The sequence below is a fragment of the Tasmannia lanceolata genome, unplaced genomic scaffold, assembly GCF_043159265.1.
Source record: "Tasmannia lanceolata isolate RefF3 unplaced genomic scaffold, GAP_Taslan_0.1 ptg000012l, whole genome shotgun sequence".
Lineage (NCBI taxonomy): Eukaryota > Viridiplantae > Streptophyta > Magnoliopsida > Canellales > Winteraceae > Tasmannia > Tasmannia lanceolata.
Window position 1 is genome coordinate 4,895,940 of NW_027518689.1, and position 22,950 is coordinate 4,918,889.

Consider the following 22,950-nt stretch of genomic DNA (forward strand, 5'->3'; position numbering starts at 1 on the left):
TATGATCACAACACGAGACAGTCGATCCATGCAATTGGGCCAACACAGTCGATCCATGCAATTGGGCCAACACTCCTGCTTAAGGATAAAAAAGACGAGCACATGAGCTGGAAGGCTTCTGAAAGTAAAATATAAAAACAAAGAATTTTCTTACTGTGAGCTTGAGTAGAAAGGGAGAGGAATTTTGATTATGAGCCTCAAAATCAGCCAAAACTGTTCAGACGGTCATAATTTCTTTCTCATTTTGTAGCTTCTGTTTTCTTTCTGTATTTTCTTCCTTTGTACTATTTTTTCATTGCAATACAATTATCAGTTTTTAAAAAGAAATGATCAGATGGGTTGGGAGGCAGAAATACTAGCTTCCTCAATTGTAGGTAATTAATAAAAATTCCATTGCATTTTATATAATAATCAAGAACAATTGTAATTTTTTTTTTTTGAAAGTCGACATATTTCATTAATATTAAGATAGCATTCGGGACCAGGAGTCCCATCCTGCGTCACAAAATATTAAAGAGTGTTGGCACGGGTATACCCGAGACCAATTCGAAAATACAACAGAACAAGTCAAAATACAATAGCCTAACACCTACTTCTTTCTCCCTTCCATCAGCAAGCTTTCTTTACAAATTCTAGAAGATTCTTTATACACCTTCACCTATACCCTTCAAAAACTGCGTATTAATCTGTTCCCATAACAAAAACCAAGCTAAAACTCTGAAACTCTAAAGCAATTGTAATCCTCCAGGAAAAATTATAGCAAGGCAAGAGTATCCATAAAAATAAGTCTAAGATAAAGACAGAGTCTCTCAAGCCATGACTATTGGAGATTGTGTACCTCTGGATATAAAAACATCTTCAGGCAATAGACTAAGGAAGGAATCAATCCTAATCGAAAGACACTAAGGCCTCTCAAGCCTAGGGAAGTCAACTTCCTAGCCAATTAACACATTTCGTGAAGTCATCAAGATATTGAACTCCATTTTGTTTTTCCTTGGCTCTATTCTCCTTTAATTGATAACTATTTTCCTTTTTCTCTCTTCTTCTTTTTTCTCTTTCTTCTTTTAAAAAAAAAAAAACTTCTGAATAGCTAGGGAGACTTACCAACTCTCTTCCAGGGCCATATGGCCTTTCCTTTAGGGTATGCTACCCTCGGCCCCTAATTTTTCACCCTTCTTTCCATCCTCCTGTTCCGCACAAGCTTCTCTTCGCTCCTTCAAATCTCTGATCGCCATAGATAAAAACAGTTTCTACGTGGCTTGTAAGTCATCATCGAAGCCTATCCCAAATACATCACCTATAGGCAGCATCTCATCCAATTCCTCAGGTGGCAAAACATCATTTTCCCCGCCCCCCTTGCTTTCCTCAGCCATTTTGTCTTTTCCTTTATCTTCGACCTCCATACCCATCCGATTTTGGATCTCCATACTCACTTCCTTGTCTGAAGTGTCCCTTGAGTCTCAGGAATCCTCTAAGAAATTGCTATCAGTTTTTCTAGTCTCTCTATTTCATCTGCTTCTCTTTTTCCCATCGAAGCTGGCGAGCCCTTCTCTCCTCCTCCAAAGCTTCCTTGAACAAAGGGAGTTTGTAAATTCGAACAATTGTAATTTATAAGAAGAGGAATAGTACATATAGACTCAAGGTCCTACTTATGATCATATAACACACATAGACATGCAAAATTATTTATTTAAATGACATCAAAATGAAGTTTTACCATAACATTTCCCGAATTTTGAATCGATACGGAATTGATTCAATATGGAATCAGGAATAGCCATTGGCTCAATTGCTACAATTTCAAAAATAAAAAAATAAAAAAAAATCTAGGATTAGACGAAGATTCATTAATGTCCCAATGACTTTTCCATAGTGGAGGATCCATTGTTTGCTACGGTCTGCCCACACGACCATGGCTGGCCATGAGGAGTCTTCCTCTTGTGGCAAGGCCCCAACATCTTGTCCAACTGTTCTTGAGCCGAGATCCCCTTTGTAAATTTACCCGTCGAGGCTTTGTTTGATTGCAAGCATTTACCTTGTAGAGTAGCGGCGCAAGTACCCAACAGTGAGGAGGGAAGCCTTGGATTTCCCTAGAACTTACCTCGTAGTATAGTGGTGAGTAGTGTTGGTTGTCAATCTCATGGAGTAGTGGTAGGAGGTGTCATTACCAAAAGAGAGAGAGCATCATTCCCAATAAATCCAAGCAAAAAAACTCAATTTTTGTGGTTTTTTGCTTAGATTTTGTTGGGAGGAGACAAGGGTGACAAGTTAGTAGACAAGGAAAGATTTAGGTAGTCTCCAGGGATTTCAATGCTATATTGGCAACCAAACAAAGGGTTATGCTGATGTCGCATCCAAATGCCAAGAAAAACCCCCAAGTCATTCCAGCTTTTGTGCAACCAAACTGACACGATCTCAGCCGATTCACGGTGGCATAGGAATCTTATTGATTAAACATGTCCTCTCAGTGATCCCCATTCATATAGCGTTCATATTTGAAGTACCCCCAAGTCATTTGGAGAGCTATATTTACAAGGAGACATCATTTGTTTCCTGGTTCCCAATGGTTGATCAGAAATGGATCCAAGGTGAAGGTCTGGTTTGATAACTGGATTCAAAAGAAACCACATTTCTGAGATTTTTCTTAAGGTATCCTTCCCTCCTAATGAAACAATCGGTCCAGTTATTAACAAGCCTGCTACTTTTTAGGATGTTCCTAGTCTTTTTAGTGATAATATGAAGGCAATATTAGCAAAAACTAAGCAAATTGCACTCCCTCTTATGGGGAGCTTCCACATTGTCATCAAGGCAGGCTGGATGTGGAAGACGAATCTGTAATTCCAATGTGGTGTTTATTTTCAGCTTCCTTGACAAGTTTGGACAAGCATCTAAGTTGGTAGTTAAGATTTCACTAAAATATTGAGGTTTGTCTTGATCTCCTACAGTTTTCTTTCTGATTTCTTTTCCGTGTTAGGCTAATGCTCTGTTGTTGTATTAACTTTCTTTTTTAGTAATAAACCTTTGATTATCTCATGTCACTACTCTTTCAAGTTTCAACTAAACGAAGGGTGTGCAATCCAATGCCATTTTGGCTTGAACTGCAATAAATATAGCCATATTGCAGCCTACACACAAACCCAATGCCATATTGCAGCCTACACACAAATTGCACCAAAAACACTGAGTGGGTAGCACACCCAACAGACCCTAAAAGAGGTTGCTAATGCCATTACACCAGACAGAAAATGAATTTTCCAGTGCTTGGTTAGCTCGTTCTGCGTGAAAATTTGTTTTAAAAGTTGACACATTTCCCTGTTTTCAAGGAAATCACAAATCTACTATCTTTCTGCCAAGGCTTTCTGCATCGCCCTTGTCCTCGAGATCGCATCTTCAATCATAGCTTACCAAAAGTTAAAAAGAAAAAAAATCTCACTAGAACTCTCAAATCTAACCTCCACAATCCTACTAGGGGCTGTTCTCCATTGGAATAGCAAGCCTGGGTTTATTGAATCCAATCAAAACATTAGCCCATCACGTATAGCTCACAAGCTAGACATCTCATTCTTATCTGACAAAGAATTGACAGAATGCAATAAAAATGCCATAAAAATGAACTCTTTTAATCTGATTATCAGAAGAGTTGTTTATGATCTGTAGCAACAAACTGAGAAGCATTTGATGCAAAAAAGAATATGAAACATCCGTCTCAGGGGCTCTAAAATCTATGGACGTTAGCCCTCATAGGGCAGGCCAAAAAGACACAAGTAAATGAAAATTGAAATCGACTATTTTTTTCGAATGGTAGCAACTTTGTTATGAAAAAGATGACCGAGATGATCAGACTCAGAACAATACTACCACACAAGATAGACAGAAATGAAACCAGTACATCCAAAAGAAAGAAAACAAAAAGAAAAGAAGCTCGAGGAGGGAGAGAGTCGAACAAAGCCAATGATGGTTGATCTTCCAAGGTCATTCCAAAAAGTAATCTTCATTCAATAAACCATGTAATTAGGGTAACTTCTAAATAAAACCTTGATTTTCTATGACTCAGAAATTTGTCTGGCAACTATGAAATAAAAATTCAAGGATTTTTCATCTATCCAGTAGTGAGATGGGGTTGGGATGGGTGAGAGAGATAGGGAGTTGGGAGGGAGAGGGTAAGTAATGAGAGTGGGCTGAAAATTTGGACAAAAAAAAAAAAAAAAAACTCTTCGTCTAAGCAGCGTATTTCCCCCCCTATTTTTTAGGGACTTCTCATACTCCCCTTTAAGTCCTCTTACGCCACAGATATTCCATGAAATATTTTTTCATGGTTTCCAAATATGCCATCAACCAGAACTTGGAAGTACAGGCATCCATCAAAAGAATAATCTAGTTGAGCCTAGCTTCGACAGTGTATCTGGATCCTACTTAATTTGTCAGACCCATCCTGGAAACGATATATTCATGCCCTTTTCTTCCTCAGGCCACCCCATTTGTAGGGTGTATCACTTCTCGACCATCCACATGGTTTGCCCTACTGTTTAAAAACCCTACAGGTCAATGAACGACTTGCCAAAGTCAATCATCAATTCACAACTCAGTTTTGGCCCTGAAGAGTCAATCAAAAACTCCTATTGACTCACTTGAGTTAGTGAGAATGATAGTGTCAATCATTGGCTCCCCCGAGTAGGCATGGAATTACATTGATTGAGTTCTTTTTGGAGAACAATTTCTTAGATGCTAATTTGGCCCCACCTTGCACTAGGTGTGATTCAAGAATCAACCCAACCAGAGGAACCTTAACTGTTCAATTAATAGACAACAAAAGGGTGCTAAAAATAGGATGCAAAAAGGTGTACATGCGATAGAGAAAAGATACAATGATTAGATAATTTGGATGATTCGATCAGATCCGTCTTGAGGCCATGGACATTGATTAATGGTTAAACCGTTAGGGTGTAGAACATGACTGAGGAGGAAGCTAAGCTCCACAATAGCATTCACCAATAAATAATCTAGCATCCATGTAAAAATGAAATATCAAGAGACATTTTTTATAAAGATAGCTTTCATTAAACAGAAAGATCAAAACATTCATGACTGGTTCTGTGCTTCAATCTAGCATTGCTATTTAATAGAAAAGGTCAAAGGACTTTCTGAAGTTTTGTAGCACCAAAGAGATTCAAAATGTCATTATGGTTGCGGATATGATGGGGGGTCTTGTGAAGCAAATCTTGGGCCTCAGAATCCCTACCTTCCTCAAAGAAGGATTGAAAAACTTTAAGATACACCGAAGAAGATGGGAAGTTTTTTACCACCAATACTTTCAAAAATTGTCTAGCATCTTCTACCGTCCCAGACTTGGCTATATAGCAAATGAAAGGCTCTGGAAATGGAGGATAGTTGTGGCTTTTCATCAAGCGGAGAAGGTTAAGTGCTTCTTCGAGTTTCCCTTCCCCTAGTAGTTTCTGAATCAAATGTTTATATGTAGCCTGCCAAGGTTTTAAACGTACCTTATCCACCATTTCGACAATCAAAGCATATGCACCATCAACCCTATTCTTACTACACAAACCATTTACCAAGACTTCCAATAGATCAGCATCAGCAGCACAATTCTTTTCCATCATTTTTGTGAAACATAACAATGCCTTCTCCACTTCATCCACAAAAAGATGCCCTTGAATCAAAATTGTCCAAGTCTTCACATCAGGAACACAACCCAGAGTTTTCATGTCATCCAAAACCTTGCAGGCTTCATCGAGCCTCTCAGCCTTACAGAGTCCAAACACCAGTTGACTATAAGTAATATTATCCGGTTCGAAGCCCGCATTCTTCATGCTCCTCAAAATCTTTTCGGCTTCATCAAACCTCCCCACACTGGTCAAAGATCTATGGATCCCATCATAAATAGCCTTTGTAAGAGAATGCCCGGCTTCCTCGTAACTCTTCACGACTCTAAAAACCAAATCCAGATCTGGTTTGCCACTCACAGAAATCATCCGTAAAAGTAAGCTACAATCTTGAAATGAAGGCTTATATGGGCCCTCCATCATAAATTCGTAAAGCTCAACCGCTTCCTTCACCATCTTCCTCTTCTGGAACTGCCTCAAGACCTTTACATACGTGTCAATATCCATGTCATGCCCTTCACTCTTCATTTCCTTGATCATGCTCCAAAATTGCTCAATAGAATCCTCCTGCCCAAGAATCCTAACAATCGCATTATAAGTAACAGCAGTGTATTTATAATCTTGATGCTCCCTAAGCCAATGGAAAAAGCTCAAAGCCCTCAAAGGGTGTTTATGAACTTCCCTTAAGACCTTTAGCACAGTTGTATCTGACAAAGAAAGCTTAAGATCCTCCAACTTCTTCTTAACTCCTTCACTCCAATCCGATTCAAGAAGAATCCCAACTATTGTGCTAACACTGGCATCCATGGCAGCCCTTTCTTCCATCTTAGAGAAGAATTTGGTCAGAGAAGAAGCCTCACTTGCCATCTTTTCCCTCCCGAAAGTTTCCAAAAGTGTCGCATACGTCTCCTTATCGATTTCATACCCTTTATCTGTCATCTCCCTAACCATAACCCAAAACTCCTTCATCCAATCCTTGTGACCCAAAATCCGTAGCATCAAACTGTACGCTGTGTTGCTAAGCTTAGACTCATTTTTATCAGTAACCCATTTGAAAAAATCAACTGCTTTTATTGGGTTCTTATCAAGTTTCTTCAAAACGTAAATAACCGATTCATGGGTTAAAATGGGATTGAATTTTTCTAACTCATTCTCTACCTCTTCTGATGATTTGTTAGCCAAAAACAATTTCACCACGGAGTTCGCTTGTGATGAGAAATGAAGGATTTGTTGAGTATTAACAGAGCCATAGCCATGATTGTTTTGTGGCAGACAGTAAGGATGAAATAACAAATGATCAGAGTAACGAGTCACCTGGTAGTGCAGAGGCCGAGTTCTTGACGTTCGCACAAGGAGAAGAGTGTCCAAGAGTCCAACAGATGCCAGAATTCCCTTTGCTCTCTGCATTGTGTATGAAGTAAACAGAATTTTTTGTTTCTTCCTCACAAGAATGAAGCTCCCATTGATCTCTGCATTAATACAAGCAGCAAATTTGAATTCATTTGTCACAATAATGAAGCCATAAGAGAAATGGGGTTTTACAGAGAAATAACTTTTAAAAAACTTTGTTCTCGACCAATCTAAAGATCCTAATCGTACCATTAATGGTTTGTAAACAAATGGTCAAAGCCAAATAAGCTCTTTTCTATAAAAATGGTTTGTTTACAGGCCAGAGATTTTCGGTTAGAATGGTCTGATCAGTGTGAACAAGAGAGAGAGAGAGAGAGAGAGAGAGAGAGAGAGAGAGAGAGAGAGAGAGAGAGAGAGAGAGAGAGATTTGAGTCTCTTTTGGCTTACTCTTAACAGTGAGAGAAAATCAAAATCAATATAAGGGGGGTTGTGAATATGAGTTCATAACTTGTTCAGAGAGAGAAACCAATGTGAAGAACAAAAACATAAAGAGAGAACAGAAGTAAGATTGGATGAAAAAAAGTGAGAGAATAAAACCCACCTCGCAAAAAAGATCTGAATAAATAGAGGGCTATAAAAAATCCCACTTTCAGCCCCAAAACCCTTTCATCTTCGATGCTCAGAGAGAGAGAGAGAGAGAGAGAGAGAGAGAGAGGGTTTAACAAAGTTTTATTAGGTATATTTCATAGAGCAAGATCTCGAGGACTACTACTGTAGTTCGTGGGAGTTCTGCAAATTGTAGCTCGCCCTATATCTTAGTACTATAGTGGGATCTAGTGGTGGCAATGGCTCGGTTTCGATTCGGTTTTCGGTTCGACCCCCAAACCGAACCGAACTGAAATTTGAATCGGTTTGGTTTTACCAAACCGAAACGGTTCGGTTTCGGCTCGGTTCCGCCAATTTTGCCACCCCTTACTCATAATAATTGGAAATATTCGGTTTGATCCCCAAACCGAACCAAACCGAAACCAAATGTTCGGTTCGGTTTCGGCTCGGTTCCGGTTCGGTTCAGCCAATTTTGCCACCCCTAGTGGGATCACAATTCTGCAAAAGGGCTGTTATCTGCAAGACCATTTTTTTAATGGGACGAATCTTCTTGTTTTACACTTGTCTTATCGAATGCTGAATCATAAATGTTTGGCTGTAGGTTGTTATCTTGTAGATTAGTGGTATACAAGCAGTCAATAGGGAGGAGGCAAATATTTTATTTACCTAGGGTTTACCTCGTAGAATAGCGATAAGTAGTGCTTGGCTACTAATCTCGTATAGTAATGGAATGGGGTGTCATTACCAATATAGAAAGAGGAGAGAGAGAAAAGAGCAAAATTCTCAGTGTCAAATTCCACCATTTTTGGAAAATTTGGCACGGAAGGTATAAGAAGGGGACATTAAGGGTGCAACTTGGGTTGGGGTTGAGGGTTCAACCCGATTTTGTCTTGGGTTAGGTTGGCATTTCCTTGGGTTGGGTTGGGAAAAGCCAACCCAATTTAATTTCGGTGGTTAGGGTTGAGGCCTTGCAAACCCGACCCTGCCTCCAATTTTATTTTGATTTTCTTTAGGTTTTTTTTTTTTTTTTTCTTGTATTATTTTGTTTGGCCCTATGTGGATCCAAAAACCAATTAACCCGACTCAACTCGACCCAATTTGGAAAAAAAACAGATTAGATGGGTTGGGGTTTAGAGATTTAGAGGCGGGTTGGGTTAGGGTTGACCATCTCGATCCGAGGCTCGGGTTATGTCAGGTTAGGATTGAGGTAATGCTATCTCGGGTTGGGCTAGGGTTGGCCTCAACCCGATCCAACCCGACCCGAGTTACACACCTAGGCAATTCCTGTCCCAGTAGAAAGGAATGCTCCAGGCAGACATCGTTGAATTAAAATGAAACCACTTTATAGATCTGACCGTCCATCTAATAGATCCTATTTCGGATCGTAAATGCCCCAAAGATTATGTCAATTGAACACCCTATTATAATTCCTATTTCGATTCTCCTAAAAACCGAATGGGTAAAAAATTTAATTACAAAATTCTAATTAAAATTTCATTCCAAAGGTAAAAGAATCGGAATACCACCTCCTAGGTAGGGAGGTGTTTGGCATGTTGATGGAATCTTCTGTCATTAATGGTCTCATCTTTTCAATCACCTGAAGAAAGAGTTTCATTCCAAAGGTAAAAGAATCGAAATAGCACCTCCTAGGTAGGGAGGTGTTTGGCATGTTGATGGAATCTTCTGTCATTAATGGTCTCATCTTTTCAATCACCTGAAGAGGTGGTATTCCGATTAATGACAGAAGATTCCATCAGCTGAAGAGGTGGTATTCTGATTCAGGTGATTGAAAAGATGAGACCATTAATGACAGAAGATTCCATCAACATGCCAAACACCTCCCTACCTAGGAGGTGGTATTCCGATTCTTTTACCTTTGGAATGAAATTTTAATTAGAATTTTGTAATTAAATTTTTTACCCATTCGGTTTTTAGGAGAATCAAAATAGGGTGTTCAATTGACATAATCTTTGGGGCATTTACGATCCATTAGATGGACGATCAGATCTATAAAGTGGCTTCATTTTAATTCAACGATGTCTGCCTGGAGCATTCCTTTCTACTGGGACAGGAATTGCCTAGGTGTGTAACTTGGGTCGGGTTGAGGCCAACCCTAGCCCAACCGGAGATAGCATTACCTCAATCCTAACCTGACATAACCCGAGCCTTGGATCGAGATGGTCAACCCTAACCCAACCCGCCTCTAAATCTCTAAACCCCAACCCATCTGATCTTTTTTTTTTCAAATTGGGTCGAGTTAATTGGATCCACATAGGGCCAAACAAAATAATACAAGAAAAAAAAACAAAACCCAAAGAAAATCAAAATAAAATTGGAGGCAGGGTCGGGTTTGCAAGGCCTCAACCCTAACCACTGAAATTAAATTGGGTTGGCTTTTCCCAACCCTAACCCGACCCAATCCAACCCAAGGAAATGCCAACCTAACCCAAGACAAAATCGGGTTGAACCCACTGGGTTGGGGATGAGCCCAACCCAAGTTGCACCCTTAATGTCCCCTTCTTATACCTTCCGTGTCAAATTTCCCAAAAATCGTGGAATTTGACACGGAGAATATTGCTCTTTTCTCTCTCTCTTCTCTTTCTATATTGGTAATGACACCCCATTCCATTACTATACGAGATTAGCAACCAAGCACTACTTATCGCTATTCTACGAGGTAAACCCTAGGTAAATGAAATATTTGCCTCCTCCCTATTGACTGCTTGTATACCACTAATCTACAAGATAACAACCTACAGCCAAACATTTATGATTCAGCATTCGATAAGACAAGTGTAAAACAAGAAGATTCGTCCCATTATAAAAATGGTCTTGCAGATAACAACCCTTTCGCAGAATTGTGATCCCACTAGGGGTGGCAAAATTGGCCGAACCGAGCCGAAACCGAACCGAACATTTGGTTTCGGTTTGGTTAAACCAAACCACCGATTCAAATTTCGGTTTTGGAAATATTCAGTTTTGGTTTGGTTTGATCCCCAAACCGAAATTTGAATCGGTGGTTTGGTTTAACCAAACCAAAACCAAATGTTCGGTTCGGTTTCGGCTCGGTTCAGCCAATTTTGCCGCCCCTAGTGGGATCACAATTATGCAAAAGGGCTGTTATCTGCAAGACCATTTTTATAATGGGACGAATCTTCTTGTTTTACACTTGTCTTATCGAATGCTGAATCATAAATGTTTGGCTGTAGGTTGTTATCTTGTAGATTAGTGGTATACAAGCAGTCAATAGGGAGGAGGCAAATATTTTATTTACCTAGGGTTTACCCCGTAAAATAGCGATAAGTAGTGCTTGGCTGCTAATCTCGTATAGTAATGGAATGGGGTGTCATTACCAATATAGAAAGAGAAGAGAGAGAGAAAAGAGCAATATTCTCCGTGTCAAATTCCACCATTTTTGGGAAATTTGGCACGGAAGGTATAAGAAGGGGACATTAAGGGTGCAACTTGGGTTGGGCTCAACCCCAACCCAGTGGGTTCAACCCGATTTTGTCTTGGGTTAGGTTTATATTTCCTTGGGTTGGGTTGGGTTGGGTTGGGTTAGGGTTGGGAAAAGCCAACCCAATTTAATTTCGGTGGTTAGGGTTGAGGCCTTGCAAACCCGACTCGAACCCGACCCTGCCTCCAATTTTATTTTGATTTTCTTTGGGTTTTGTTTTTTTTTCTTGTATTATTTTGTTTAGCCCTATGTGGATCCAAAAACCAATTAACCCGACTCAACTCGACCCAATTTGGAAAAAAAACAGATTAGATGGGTTGGGGTTTAGAGATTTAGAGGCAGGTTGGGTTAGGGTTGACCATCTCGATCCGAGGCTCGGGTTATGTCAGGTTAGGATTGAGGTAATGCTATCTCGGGTTGGGCTAGGGTTGGCCTCAACCCGATCCAACCCGACCCGAGTTACACACCTAGGCAATTCCTGTCCCAGTAGAAAGGAATGCTCCAGGCAGACATCGTTGAATTAAAATGAAGCCACTTTATAGATCTGACCGTCCATCTAATAGATCCTATTTCGGATCGTAAATGCCCCAAAGATTATGTCAATTGAACACCCTATTATAATTCCTATTTCGATTCTCCTAAAAACCGAATGGGTAAAAAATTTAATTACAAAATTCTAATTAAAATTTCATTCCAAAGGTAAAAGAATCGGAATACCACCTCCTAGGTAGGGAGGTGTTTGGCATGTTGATGGAATCTTCTGTCATTAATGGTCTCATCTTTTCAATCACAATGCTTTGCCAACATATGCTTGATGCTTATTTTGCAACTACATTTGAATGAAGACTTTTAGACGACCCTCTTATCGTTCTTGCTCTTGCAAATCTTGGTGCCTGTAGATATGGTTTGTAGGATTTAGTCATTGCCAAATGCAAGACACGCAGTGTGTATTGAATCATGAATTTCATGTGTCCTAAATTCAAGAATGAGCTGATCTCCTCCCTCAAACTATCTCTCATCATCCCATAAATTTTCTCCAACATAAGCAGAGTAGTGTTGCTTAAATAGTAGGGAAGGGTACTTCGTTTCACCTCTGGATTGAATATCTGGCTTGCCTATCATGCCCTGAAAATATTGTCCCTAGCATCATGAATCACCAAATGGAAAGGGAATGAGACCACAACTAGCTCCTCTCGGGCTCTCGGTTGATTTTATTATGCTAGCTGAATCTCAATAGGAGATTTTATATGGTGCCAGCCCTAATAGTCCCTTATTTTTCTAAAAGTACTGTACGGCTTACACCATATGATGACCCAAACCGTCCATATGATGGGCTATAACATAAAATAGGTTGTGCCCAAAAACTCATTTCCATAGGATGATCATAGCCCTTCGATCTATTGAGGAAATCCATAGGAAATCATTTGCCATTCTACCGAATAATGTAAAAGATGGCGTTGGATTGTGGTGTGAACTGTGCAGCATTGCTTGATGTGTTGCTTGCCTTGAGCGTATTTTGTAATAGAAACACAAGTGTAAATGTTCTTTAAATTGGAACAATATATTATACGAAGTAACAAGTAATGTATAAAGGAGCTTTCATAGTTAGCAAAACATGATTCGGCAAAAAAAAATGGGACAGCAAAAATTGAGTTTAATATAGTAGTGGTTCAAAAAAAAATGTAGTAAAAAACTGAAACACAAGAAAATGAGTTTAGAATTTCGTCATTTACAAAATATGGTGGTGGTAAAAATTGGAAAATTGACCAAAGAAACGTGTTTAAAACGTTTGCCTAAAAAAATGGAGTTTTATTCATTGTAACTAAGAAAATAGTGCAAAACTATAAATTATACTGACTTGAATGGAGGATGGATTACAAAAGATCTTGATTGTGATACTGTCGTACGTCTTTGAACGCCCACCTTAAAGTGTTATTCGGCCCAACTCCAGTGTAAGGATCAAATGACCGAACCACCTCCAGGAACAACAGGAGAATGGATTGTTGTAATGCACCGCTCAACAATCCGATCAGGCAAGCTCTCTAATGAATCACACTTTCTATTATCTTTAGAGGCTTTAGAGTAGTTTCCTTTCTTAGTGTCTCTAGATGTTAGAATGAAGGCTCTATTTATAGAGTTCAAGTAGCAACCGAAAGGTGACCATTAATGGATTCATGTATTTATAGGTGAGTCTTCTAAGAGTCATACATGAATCCTTAATCATAAAGGTCATGCATGAATCTTTACACGACTCTCCATAAATTCCAAGTCCTTAAAAGTGTAGACACCCCATTTTGACCGGACTCCTTTTTCTCCCAAAATTAGATAAATTTCTAAAATCCAATAAGGTCCCGAAGTCAAATAAGTTTCCATGGAATTAGACCACCGAATGAAGGGTTGTATAAAAAGCAAAGGAAGATAAAAAGGGTCAAAACCTTTGTGCCAATACCATCGCCTAGGGTTTTCTAAGGGAAGCCAAAGGGCCTAATATATACCATTTTCAAAGGAATGCAATTATGAAAGCTTAGAGGTGCTAATATCAGCACACTCCCTCTAGCTTATAAAAGAAAAGTTCGGGTAGCTTATGCAAAGGGGGGTCTCATTTTTCATTTGCAAAAGCCCTAGCTGCTAGGAATAGAGCAGAGAGAAGAAAAGGGAGAGAGGGAGCTCTAGCTCCAATGGCCGCCACCATCACCGAACTCCATTAATGAACCCATTGCACCTTCTTCCTAACCCCTTTCCATCATCTTCTCCATGCCCTCTCCATCACAGATTCTACCGAGCCCATTTCATTTTTTTCCCTATCTTTATCTTCCCAGCCACCTCCACCTCCGGCAAACCCACCTTCAAACCCACACTATTATTTTTCCCATTCATAGCAGCCCCAAACCCTAATCACTTTTCCCCTGTGATTCTTCTTCTCCGGCCGGAATGCGGCCAAGCTACCATCTCAGCCACCACTTCAATCTCCGGCCATCCTCTGTTTTTCCTCAAGCAGATCCGGATTTTCTTCAATTAGGGTTTTATCAGGGAAGGGATCCCATTCGGTCGAGAGAGAGAGAGAGAGAGAGAGAGAGAGAGAGAGAGAGAGAGAGAGAGGCAGAGAGAGCAAGAGGAGATTTGCTAGGTTTTGGAGGCCCACCACCATCATCTCCACTATCCTCTTCCTCGACCTCCATCTCCACCATCGGCCATCTCTGCAAATCCAGCCCCATTTTCGCCTCCATTGCAACCCCACTTCGCCCAACCCCTTTTATCATCTCAGCCTCCAATACCATGTCTATTCCCCTCACCACCGAGGTCCAACTTCTTCATTAAAATTCCAACAGCCCCTATTTTAATTGCCTCTGCAAAACCCATTCCTCCTCAATTGCTCCATTTTCACTTTTTTGGTGAAACCCATCAGACCCTAATTCCACCACCGTCTGCCAAGCCGCCTCAGTTCCGATCTTGGACAAGGAAATTCTCCATCAGAACGCTCCGATGAAGGGCGTATTGCGGGACTGACCTTAATCTTAGGCTCTATCTCAGGTAATTTTACCTTATTTAATTCATGTTTAGATCATACATTTAGGTAACTTGATGAATTCTTCTCTTTTGCAATTTTACTTGATATACTAGCAGTTTAGGGTCATTCTATCTGTCATGTTCTTGCATAATCTGTGAAATCTAATGGACCGGATCACATCTTTGATGGGAATACATCTTCTAATCCTGGTTCCTGTGTGCTTATCCTATTCACTTTGCCTTAGATCAGCCCCCCCATATAATCATTAATAGATCTGGGCATAGTTCCCTTTTGTTTGAGGCTAATTGATACTCCTACTACCCCTGTCCTGATAAGGAGATAGATTCATCTCTTGAATTTTTTTTTGGTAGTTGTCAAGGGGTCATTGCAGTTCAATTCATGATTTTGCAGCTCTTAATCAAAGGGAGAGATAAGTTGAGTTGGGAATGATCATATACGAGCATGTGAGAGTATAAATGGGAGTGCTTATGCTAGAGTATATGCACATGTGTGTGGACAGAGGAGTGTGGAATTAGTTAATGTCCCCTGTTTCAGCACGAATACTAGTCCATGTTGCTGTCCTGTTTTGAATTTCCCCCTTTTCAACCTCTATGGACCCCGATCCTGAGGACAGAGTGCGACGAGGGATGCGATATCCCCCTGCAATCCTCAAAGATCTCCACATGTGAAGGAGAGCTCTACCAAGGAACTCTCGAAATAGGTGTCACTCTCACGGCATAGCATGAGTGGCGATACAAAACGAATAAGATACATCCTGATCCAGAGCCAGGGCTCGAAACCAAGATATACCTAAAAATAACTTTTAATCGTTATCCATAGATAGGCCATGGAACCCCAAAATCAAATCCTCTGTGCAATGGATAACCAGAAATATATATAGGCTCGTGCCTGGTTACGAATGGAGAAGGTCCGAACAGCACCCCCAATTCGTCCGAGTGCAAGCACTTGGTCTCTCATGCCATTTTCATTAACTCAAAAGAATTTTGGGTAAAATCATGTGAAATGGGAACAAAATATCCCCGGGAAGACGTCTACCTAATCATGCATGACCAGAGGATGAAATAATAAGCACATACAAAACAAAATAAAAAATGTGTCGCCTAATCACAACTAGGTTATGAGTGACATACCTAGCTGGTGTCTAATTTTTGGCGGACAAACACATGCATGCTACAGCTACAGGTATAGGGTCTGCACAAGAAAGTAAGAAAACACAACAAAATATACAATATAACAACACAACAAATCCTAAGACTCTAAATGATTTAGCCCGAGTCCTTGAATGGTCTGATGTTCATCCAAAGAAGCCTACGTATCCCCGCCTCCACGAAAATCAGAGCAACGTAGTTCTTCGCGCCTATTCTAAGCTAGGATACATAAGACACCTAGACCTCTATCCTATACTCGACCTAAAAGACCGGACTAGTTCTTAAAGCTTCTTGGGCGATCATTTAGATTTCAGTGAATTGTAGATTTTATGACACCCTATATGCCATAACTAAATGCAGGTTAGCCTTAAGCTAATGCAGGTGGTTCCTACAACCTATGTGTAACTAGGCTGTGTTTCTTAAGAAAAACAAAGGGGGGACCTAATGCATCCTATTCTAATCATCAATCGGCGATGTAGATCGCCAGCTGACCGGACGGAGGCGCTCCTATAACTCTAGGACAAACCCCTAACTCTAAAACAAGCACACCACAAACAGACAACAAATCAAAGACAAAACCTTAACTCTAAAACTCCCTATCTAAGACAAAGTCCTAACTCTAGAGGAAGATTTTTTCGAAAACAATGTTTTGGAAGATTTTTGGTATTTTTAAAAGGGTTAAATGATTTATTTACAAAGTTTGGTTGGACTTGGGATATGGATCCCAAGCTGCACTACGTACCTCGTGGAAGAGGATCAAGCCAACGTAGTTCGAAATGAACTCTCCTAAACTACGCTCCTAAAAACACTCGACACTTTAGATGGTTTTAAAGCTTTCAAATGTTTTTTTATGTTTTGAATTTCTGATGTTTTTTTTAATTTTAAGATATTTCAATGTTTTTGATATTTTTAAAGTATTCCAATGTTTTGGACCTCTAAATGCTTTCACTCTTAAAAGGAACACGCAAGAACACATAAGCATAACCACAAATTAGGGCAAAGCCCTAAAGCAAAAGGGGGAAACCCCGAATAAGCAACTAGTGTCTCAAAGAGACGATCCACAACAAGTCAACCAGCGTCCCAAGAACAGTGAAAACAATCTAAGATCTCAAGCAGGAAAGCTCTAATAAGACTGAGTTAGTCTCGAATAAAGAAGAAAGACAGCAACTCTAAAAGAGGAACTCCTAGCTAACCACACTAAAGAAGGGCGGCAAATGAGTCAGTGACTTTCTAATAACGCTACCAAAAAGAGAATGAGTCAAGGACTCTCTAAAAGACAAGGGGGGCTCTAACATGGGGCTATGTAAGCCTCCTAAAAGGGAGACTCTCTAAATGAGACAAGGCTTGTCTCCAAATAGGGGCTCTGTAAATGAGGCAAGGCATGCCTCCTATGGGTGAACTCTCTACTAAACTAAAATAGACTCTCAAAGGGAGAGGCTTTAAACAACAAGGCTTGTCTCCAAGGGAGAAATACCTTAGTGAGACAGAGTGTGTCTCCTAGTGGGTCTCTAGATAACTCTTTCATCGCCCTTGCAATGAGAAGGGTTCTAATATCTAAAAGGAGTCTAAAAGACTAGGCAAGTCTACTATACAAAGGAGGGGTATGCTACTTGGACTGAGCAAGTCCCCTAAGGATGGGCTTGGGCTAACGCCTTCATCGCCCATATGTTAGAAAAGATGTCTAAGCTACTGGACAAGATAACTTCCTAAAATGAAGGACAAGACCCTAGAAAACAATCCTATGGATATGAAAAATATGACCTTGAGGAGATCCTTAAACCTGTAAAATCCTAAGACAAGAAGGGATAAGGTTGGCTCAGGAGACATAATGTCGTCTTCAAACCTGAGAGGAAATTCTTGTAAATCAATAGAAAGATCAAATGCCGGAGAAACTTTGACTCTAATGAAAATTTCGATGACAAGAAAAAAGCTCAAGGAATCTCATATGAAACCCGAATACTTAAACAAAGCTCGGAAGAGAAGCAGAGAAAAATAGAAAGGGGCTCCGAATAGCCTCTTCATCTACAAGACATGATATAATGGACACTATCATGTGGTCACACCAACATGAACTTCTAATACGGGAATATAAGGTCATAGATGGCACCTTTATAATATTGCAAATGTCAGACTTTTGAAGAAGAATGCACTACCCACATATCCTTATAGTAGCACTAACTGCCCCTGCCTTTAATCATTTTAAAAAAAAAAGAGAGAGCCCAAAGCTCTTATAACCTCTAAAAGAAGATCTCAAGTTACCCAACTATAGGAAGAAAGGATAAACTAGGACTCATAGCAATTTCGAAATGAATATGGGTAAACACTCAACTAGAAGAAGCATGCTGAAATCGATACCTGTATTAATACACCTTGTCAATGGTATTAACATAGATATTATACTCTACCAACAGCATAATCCCTACTCTTCTCCAGTTGTAAAGAAAAGCAAGGTCATCAGAAATATCATAATTTTCAAATGACCACCATAGCTATTTGACTAATATGGAAAAAGACAAATCGAGTCGAATAGTAACTATGGTTCGAACACGGACAATGATTTCTTTCAAAGAAATACGCTGGATTGATAAGCATTAAGAGAATAAAAGAAGTACAGCACAATTTCTAAGATTTGGTAATGCTATCATCAACGATCAGTAACTAAGACTCACCTTCGATAATCTAATGACGGCATTATCAGGTCAGCCACAACTTTCCTCTGTTGGATATTGGATTAACAGACTTCATCAAGATACAAATCATAAAAGGCTAACAAGAGATTACCGCTATTAAAAGCATTGGTGTGAATGCCCGTCCTCTATGATTACCTTCCAAAATTTCGTCACTACGAAGCATACTACTAGATGATCCCCAAGACTGCTACAATCCAAAGGAGCCAGAATGATACCCTATGCTATTAGTGACTCTACATAGTCACAACATAAGCAAAATTTCAAGAATTCAACACCACAATAAAATTTGGATTGGTAAGATAGACTGCAATTTGACCCTATCTCATGTATCATGTCATCACTGCACCTCAAGAGTATCAACAATATAGTTCATATAAGGACAGAACATTACCCTCATATCAATACTTCAACTTATGGCAATTACAGGACAACAACATTTTAAGTTCTTGCTACTCACTCCTTTATCCAAATTATGAACATAAGGAATAAAATACGCACATTTGCAGAACAGATTCAACATCTACCCAACAAACCGCATGCATGAGTTAAAGGGATGCAAGTATGAACAAAAGACTCACCTAGAGAATATAATATTTAATGCTTGATAATATTAACACCCTAAAAAGAAAATTAACTCATTAAAACAGGGCTATATTATCATCAGTAGAAGAATGAAATCGAAACCTGACAAAGCATTGCTTGGATTATTACCAATTAGGGGTGGCAACCATCTGAATTTGGTTGGGCTATTATCATTTCTCACAAAAGATATTAAGACAAAAACAAAGTGCAGAAGTAGCATGCCCGAATAAGAACAGCAGGCTCTGATACAAATCATCTAATAGGTTTAATGATTTATTCTTTCTATTCAAACAATCCAGACCTATATGACTAAACCATTCTAACAAAATGTATTAGGAACAGGAGAATTGGGTCAAATGACCAACTTCTTATCAAATCAACATTTCAGATGCAATCCACAAAGAAATGAACAAAAGGAAATGAGCTACGGGAATGAATTACCTGAAATTTCAGAGATGGAATCCTTGTCAGGAAGTCAGTTCCGAGACTTTTCTCCTTCTTAGATTGGATGTTAGTGATGGTCAGCGGCAATGAAGAAGGCCGGAAATGGCAGAGCAAGGGAAATGTAGTCGGATCTCTTACTCTTCTTCTTCGGATGATGATTCGGTGGGGAGCGCCGGCCAACTTGCGGGAATTGACAAGGTTCGTCAGCGGAGGAGAAAATGGCCGGAAAATTGATGGTGGCTGCCCGGAGATTGCATCTATTGATGAGAATCGCCAAATCTATTGAGGGAAATGCGGTTTCGAGATGGGTTTTAGATGAATGGAGGAGTCTGAGAAAATGGTGGAGACGACGGTGGGGGTAAATGAAGATGGTTTGGGGTTAAGCAAAATGGGTTTGAGGTAGAAATGGTGGCGGAGAAGATGGGGAATGAGTTGTAGTTTTTTTTGGATTTTGGAAAATGGGGTTTGAGAGGTTGAAAAAGATCTAGATGGAGATGGTGAGATGCCGGCCGGAGAAGATGACCGGAGTATGGTAGGAGACCCGATCTTCCTCTCCAAGTTTCTCTCTCTCTCTCTCTCTCTCTCTCTCTCAGCTATCTTTCTCTTCTTTTTTCTGAAAATGGGTTTGGGTTTCCAACGGGATTAGAGATATGGGTTTTGAAGTGGTGGGCTTGGAGGTGGGGAAATGGGGTTTTAATAGTGGTTGGCTCGGGTAGATTTGGTGGCTGGATTGGTGATAGGTTAATGGCAGAGATGAGATAGGGGTAGAAATAGAGGAGGTTGATGGTGAAGGTGACCACAGTCGGATTCCGGTGAGATTCCCGCCGGAATCAATGGAGGTGGCTGTTAGGAAAAGGGGTTGTGTTGGCTGATGGAGGTGGCTGCAGAGGTTTAGGGTTCTAAAATAGAGGAAAACGGTGGAAGGGAATGCGTTTAGGTATAGATGAGATGGTGAAGATAGGGACGGTGGAAGTGGTGGTGCCGATGATGGTGGTGGAAGAGTAATCGGCCGGCGGCTCCTTCTTCCCCTCTACCTCTCTCTAAGCTCTCTCCTCTTTTTACCTCTTTCTTTCTTTCTTTCTTTCTTTCTTTGGCTCTAAATGAGGGGACTCTTGGGAGAGAAAATGAGGAAGATTCCGTCCTTAAAACCCTAGTTCAGATGGCCCTAAAGGGAAATGATATCACCCCATTTCTTCAATGGGCAACCTCCATCTAGCATTTTATTTCTTCCTTTTTGCACTTGAGTAGGCTGTCCCAAGTAATAAAAGGGACAAATATATCGCTCTTTTTTTGCTACACGCGGGGTTGGTATTGACACACATGTTTGATAATGCACCCCTCTTCTGCCTTCTCGAATTTACATAAGGATAAATCTTTCGGGACTCAGGTTGACTTTAAGGCACCTGCTCGACTTCGGAATTTTATTCAATTTTGAAAATTAGGGTTCGATCAAAATGGGGTGTCTACAGATGCCCCTCTTTGGCAGAGCGCATGTAACGCGCGAATGCCAAAGTTGAACAGACAACATATTTTGGCCGACTTGAAAGCAATTTTTTTTTTTTTTTGGGTTTTGAGTTCTAAAATGACATTCACAAAGGTAAACTGGCAAAAAGACTCTTAACAAAACTCTAAAACTGCAAGCAATAGGGAGATAGTCTCTCTCTGACCCTTAACTCTGCAATTGGTACATCTCAATGAGATGACCTCTCTTAAAACTCTTAACTCAACAAAACATATCATATTGGTGAAACTACTTTCCACCTCAAGCATTCAAAACAATGGGGGAACTATTTTTAAACAAATATTCTAAATCAAAAGAAACTACTTTTCCGACAAACATCATAATCACGAGAAACTACGTTTCTCCAAAAACTCTATCTTTGATAAACTACTTTTCTCTCTAAAAACTTCATTCCTGATAAACTAATTTTCTCCTCCAAAATCTTCAAATAATTGAGAAACTACTTTTCTCCAAAACTATCTCTGAGAAACTACTTTTCTCTTGAACTCTACTCTTTGAGAAACTACTTTTCTCCAAAATCTATTTCTGAGAAACTACTTTTCTCTAAGATCTCTATCCATGAGAAACTACTTTTTTCTCATTTCTTCACATCATGAGAAACTACTTCTCTCCCAAAAACTCTATCTTTGAGAAACTACTTTTCTCCAAAAACCATATTTGAGAAACTACTTTTCTCTTTCAAAATCTTCATAACGTTGAGAAACTACTTTGCTCTCCAAAATCTTCCAATCAAAGGGGAAACTACTTTTCGCCTAATCTTCTAATCAACGGGGAAACTACTTCTTGCCCAATTTTTCAATCAATGGGGAAACTACTTTTCACCCAATCTTTCAATCAACAGGGAAACTACTTTTCGCCCAATCTTCCAATCAAAGGGGAAACTACTTTTCGCCCAATTTTTCAATCAACGGGGAAACTACTTCTCGCCCAATTTTTCAATCAACGGGGAAACTACTTTTCGCCCAATTTTTCAATCAGAAGGGAAACTACTTCTCGCCCAATTTTTCAATCAACGGGAAAACTACTTCTCGCCCAATCTTCCAATCAACGGGGAAATTACTTTTCGCCCAATCTTCCAATCAACGGGGAAACTACTTTTCGCCCAATTTTTCAATCAACGGGGAAACTACTTCTCGCCCAATTTTTCAATCAACGGGGAAACTACTTCTCGCCCAATCTTCCAATCAAAGGGGAAACTACTTTTCGCCCAATCTGAAATCACGGTGAAACTACTTTTCACCAGCGATAGCTATACAGACCATTGCTGAAAATCCATCTATTTAGCTATATGGGTAACTCTGACTCCTCTCTTTCAAGGTAGCGAATCACCCAAGATTTATATGGTCCTGCCAAACAGTTCCATATAAATCCACGCAGATATACCTGACTCCTAACTCGTTAGATAGCGGTACATTGCGAAGCGATGATTAAGCAAGTCACTACTTGACATTTCACTGCTAATCATCTCGGTATTCAAATATTTGAGAAAACTACTTCTCTCCCAAACATTCAATACCCAGGCGAAACTACTTTTCACCAAACAACAATTAAACAGGCCACTACTTGGCACCTCACCAACTAGCAATCAAAAGATTTTTTATTTTTTTTAAAAAAATGCCCCTTGTTTGGGTTTAACAAAGAAAAAGATTTTTTTTTAGGCCCAAAGGGTTGCAAACATGATCGATGGGTTTATCGATTTCACTGATGGAAAAGATATCTCCTGCCGAGAAAAATGAGAGTGCATGATCATTGCTGAAGACCAGACTTGGAAAACTTGATGGAATTTTTGGGTATTGACTCTTTTAAAGAGAGGAAAAGCATTCTGCTAAGATTTGAAGATTGCAAAAGTGAATTCTAGATTCCGTTGGGTACTAGATTTTCTGAAACATTGACTTTTTCAAAGAATGAGTTCAATTGATGAATTTGATTCAAGAGAGCGTTCAAGCTTCTCTTGCTTCTATTTGCTGAAAATATTTATCTCAATTATCTTGTATTTGATATCTT

General features: G+C 39.7%; 1 protein-coding gene across 2 annotated transcripts; it reads right to left on the reverse strand.

The window, feature by feature from the left end:
* Positions 1-4,852: 4,852 nt before the first annotated feature.
* BIR6 (Pentatricopeptide repeat (PPR) superfamily protein) lies at positions 4,853-19,747 on the reverse strand. Of its 2 annotated transcripts, none has more exons than XM_077391665.1 (2): positions 19,422-19,747; positions 4,853-7,087 (listed from the first exon to the last, which is right to left on the reverse strand). In XM_077391665.1, exon 2 carries the CDS (start codon positions 7,023-7,025, stop codon positions 5,130-5,132), a length of 1,896 nt encoding a protein of 631 aa, XP_077247780.1. In that variant the 5' UTR covers positions 7,026-7,087; positions 19,422-19,747; the 3' UTR covers positions 4,853-5,129. The 2 variants fall into 2 exon arrangements, with proteins under 2 accessions (XP_077247780.1, XP_077247778.1); XM_077391663.1 differs by lacking the exon at positions 19,422-19,747 and adding an exon at positions 7,570-7,671.
* Positions 19,748-22,950: the final 3,203 nt, after the last annotated feature.

Bases quoted from the DNA above. Each gene is read 5' to 3' on its own strand.
- BIR6 (XM_077391665.1), bottom strand. From the start codon at position 7,025: ATGCAGAGAGCAAAGGGAATTCTGGCATCTGTTGGACTCTTGGACACT.